At 36.1% G+C, this 3,237-nt stretch overlaps 1 protein-coding gene across 4 annotated transcripts in view; it reads left to right on the forward strand.

The window, feature by feature from the left end:
- NR2C1 (nuclear receptor subfamily 2 group C member 1) overlaps positions 1 to 2,151 on the forward strand; it is a 59,230-nt gene extending 57,079 nt beyond the window's left edge. For all 4 annotated transcript variants that reach the window (XM_004700389.2, XM_045292008.1, XM_045292013.1 and 1 more), the window contains exon 14: positions 1,584 to 2,151. In XM_004700389.2, coding sequence (XP_004700446.1) covers positions 1,584 to 1,758 — 175 coding nt within the window. In that variant the 3' untranslated portion in view covers positions 1,759 to 2,151. The remainder of the gene's footprint in view (positions 1 to 1,583) is intronic.
- Positions 2,152 to 3,237: the final 1,086 nt, after the last annotated feature.

A 3,237-nucleotide genomic window follows, 5' to 3' on the forward strand; every position in this document is an offset into this window, starting at 1 on the left:
AGAAAATGTTTTGAGAATGATGTACAAATGCGCTTTACACAATTGATGTGTGTATGGATTGCGATAACAGTTGTATGAGCCCCTAATAAAATGTTTATAAAAAAATAAAAATACAATTAAATTAAAACAACAACAACAAAAGAATAGCAGCACCATGTTTATTCACCAGTGTTGACCGTGGAATAAAAGGGTTGTTGCTACACTGTTCTTTCAAAGCACAGCATGTTTCCACTCGAAACTCTTTTTCCTGGTCAGAACCCGAGGCACACATTTCACAGCGAAATTTCAAATCTTCCATTAAAATTTGCTGACCCAAGCTCCAAAATAGTCCAGGTATCTTCCCCATCTCTTTAATGGTCTCGTCAGTCTTTAAGCAAGCCAGAACAAGGTTTGTCATCAATAGACAGTTCAGCTTTTTGAAATGAATAAACCACTCATACTGTGGGGTTAAAGGGAAGAGGGGACCCCACAAGTCATCACAGGTCCGGTAGGCGCAATTGCACAGCGATAATAAGTAAAGATTATAGTAAAGTCATAGAGAGCATGAGAGTTAAGGAGTCAGGTAATGGAGTCAGACACAATTCATGGTAGCATTGCTCACCTCAGCCCCGCTTGGTGGTCCGCGTGGAGGAAGAGAGAGAGACGAACTTTAATGCTTTCCAAGCTTTTTTTTTTCCCTCTGGGGACGTGCAGGCAAAGACATACGTCACAGGAAGGGGTTGTACAATAGGCATACACATTGTAAGAAGGGGATCTATGATAGGCATAAGTGTAACAGGAAGGGGATGAGCTAGGGGTGTACCCATAGAAATGGGAAGGTCTAGGGTTATACATGTGACAAGATGGGCAGACCCTAGATTCATGATGCCTACCTAACCTTGGTCATCCTTGGGTGGGTTTGACCTCTCTGGTGTCTCCTACAAGGAAACAGACAACTACTATCCTTATCAGAAGGGAGTGGGATAAACAGTGATGTTTACTTGTTCCAGATGTCTGATAGCTCTTAAGGAGAATGACCCCTAATCTACTACTGATGACCTCCAAGTGTATAATCACTCTCAAGCTAAGTCTGACATATATTTGGGGGAGACAACTTGGGAGAAGGCCTTCTGTTTCCCACACTCATACCCTTGAGGTTTTTTTCATAGCACTGCCCTTGTAAACTGTGTTCAGCATCACAGCAGCTTCGTAGAATTTTTTTCTGAGCAGGAAACAAAATTTCACAGCTTCACGCTGTTCTCTTAAATCAGCCATCACAAAAAACGAAGTTCAAGCAAAACTACTTTTACAAAAAAAATCACTGTGACCAAAGAGAACCTTCCCAGGCTACACCACTGGGTGCACTAACTTAGAGCAAGTTGCTCAATCGATGCTCGCCCAGCAAGACAAAGGCATACTATGAAAGCTCTACCCCACGTAGCTTTTTTCTGGGTACCTCCATATATATATACATACATACATACATACATACATATATATATATATATATACATACATATATATATATATGTCTAAACTGAATTTCTTTTTAATATACAACTTTGATATTCCCTTATCCACGGTTTTTTTGTTTTGTGTTTTAGGTTATCTAGACTACTACTCAGATTGCCGGCTTTGAGACTGATGAATGCTACAATCACTGAAGAATTATTTTTCAAAGGTCTCATTGGCAATGTACGAATTGACAGTGTCATCCCTCATATTTTAAAAATGGAGCCTGCGGATTATAACTCTCAAATAATTGGTCATGCCATTTGAAAGCAGCGACCTCTGTGCTATGGCCCTGTTGACCTATCCCAGAACACAAGAAGACACCAAATTGAACTCATGGCTTCAAAAGTAGCTAGGGAGTTTTTCTTTCAGGAGTTTTAAAATCGAAGTTGTTATTTTAATATCCTTAAGTAGAAATTTATTTTCCAAGAAGTTTTTTTAGCATATAGTTCGGATATCATATGAAGAAGATTTAAGGTGACGGGGCAAGCAGCAGGAATTAGAATTCGCTGTCCTGCCTTCCATAAATCAATGAGAAACACCCTGAAACTATTCTTGATGAAGATGATACCTAACGCTGTCACCTCTGGACTATGGAAATAAAGATCTTGCATTCTATCTTATTTTTTGAAACAAATAAATTAGTCTTATTTTTCAGGATGGTGTTCTATTCATATTTAACTTCATTATGAACCATTACATAATGGTCAAATCCTTACAGAGGATTTCCTAGAGTTTATTCTTATATAATTGTTTTGTGTTAATTTCCATGTTAAAAGATGATTATTTTATGCTCAATGGTATATAACAGAACTATAGGAGATAATTGAACCTATATATTTTTATCCTTTGTAAATATCATGACGCCCTTCAGTACTCATTGCTGGCAATGAGACAGACCATGTTATTAAGGGTTGGCATTTTTAGTATATGTTACTAGTTATAAGCACTTTTTATTTATGTAGCAAAGAATTGTTTTTTGATAGTAACATAGAATTCATGTTTGGATAGTTTAGTTTATTGCTGTGTTTTCAAAGTAGTAGAGACTGAGCCCAGAATATTTCAGTGTTTTGGAATAGATATTAAAGTTGTTCCTCTTCCATTCCTCAAAAGTATTCTGACCTCTCTTCCTTCCTGACTGTACTATAGCTTCTGGACCTCACTGTGGGATTTAGCCAAATACTTTCACGCCAGTAGAAAAATTCACCCAGCTGGTTAAATAATTGATTTATCATAGCTAATCCATGTTTTCAAAGTGAGCTAGACAGTTATTTTAAATCAAAGTAATAACTTTAAGTTTCTATAGTAATATAACAGAATATAGACGGATTTCTTTTTTTTTAACTGTAAAAAAGGGGATTGGAGCTACTTAACCTATAGTGTGAAGATCAGTCTTGTTAGGGCCACAACAGAAGCATTTTGTGATTTTTGTGTCTAAAATGTCTTCCACATTAATGTTTTCCTTGGTAAGTCTGGTATTATTGTTGAATACTTTTTTGCTCTGATATCATAATGAATTATTCTGGTGTGTTTGTTGAAATTTTTTTTAACAAGATTTTACTCAAAGTACATTTTTAAAAAAAAATTTTTCTATAGAGGAGAAGCTGGACTTGGGGGGAAATGTGTGGATTTTATTAATTGTTACTTTATAGTAAATGAAGTCTTTAAAAATTACAAGTTTATCAACTTTACATTCTTTACTGAATTACTAAGGAACCCTTTTTCCATTTATAATACAAGAATTTT

Source organism: Echinops telfairi, unplaced genomic scaffold (genome assembly GCF_000313985.2).
Source record: "Echinops telfairi isolate 266 unplaced genomic scaffold, ASM31398v2 ScPeMD7_2;HRSCAF=8, whole genome shotgun sequence".
Lineage (NCBI taxonomy): Eukaryota > Metazoa > Chordata > Mammalia > Afrosoricida > Tenrecidae > Echinops > Echinops telfairi.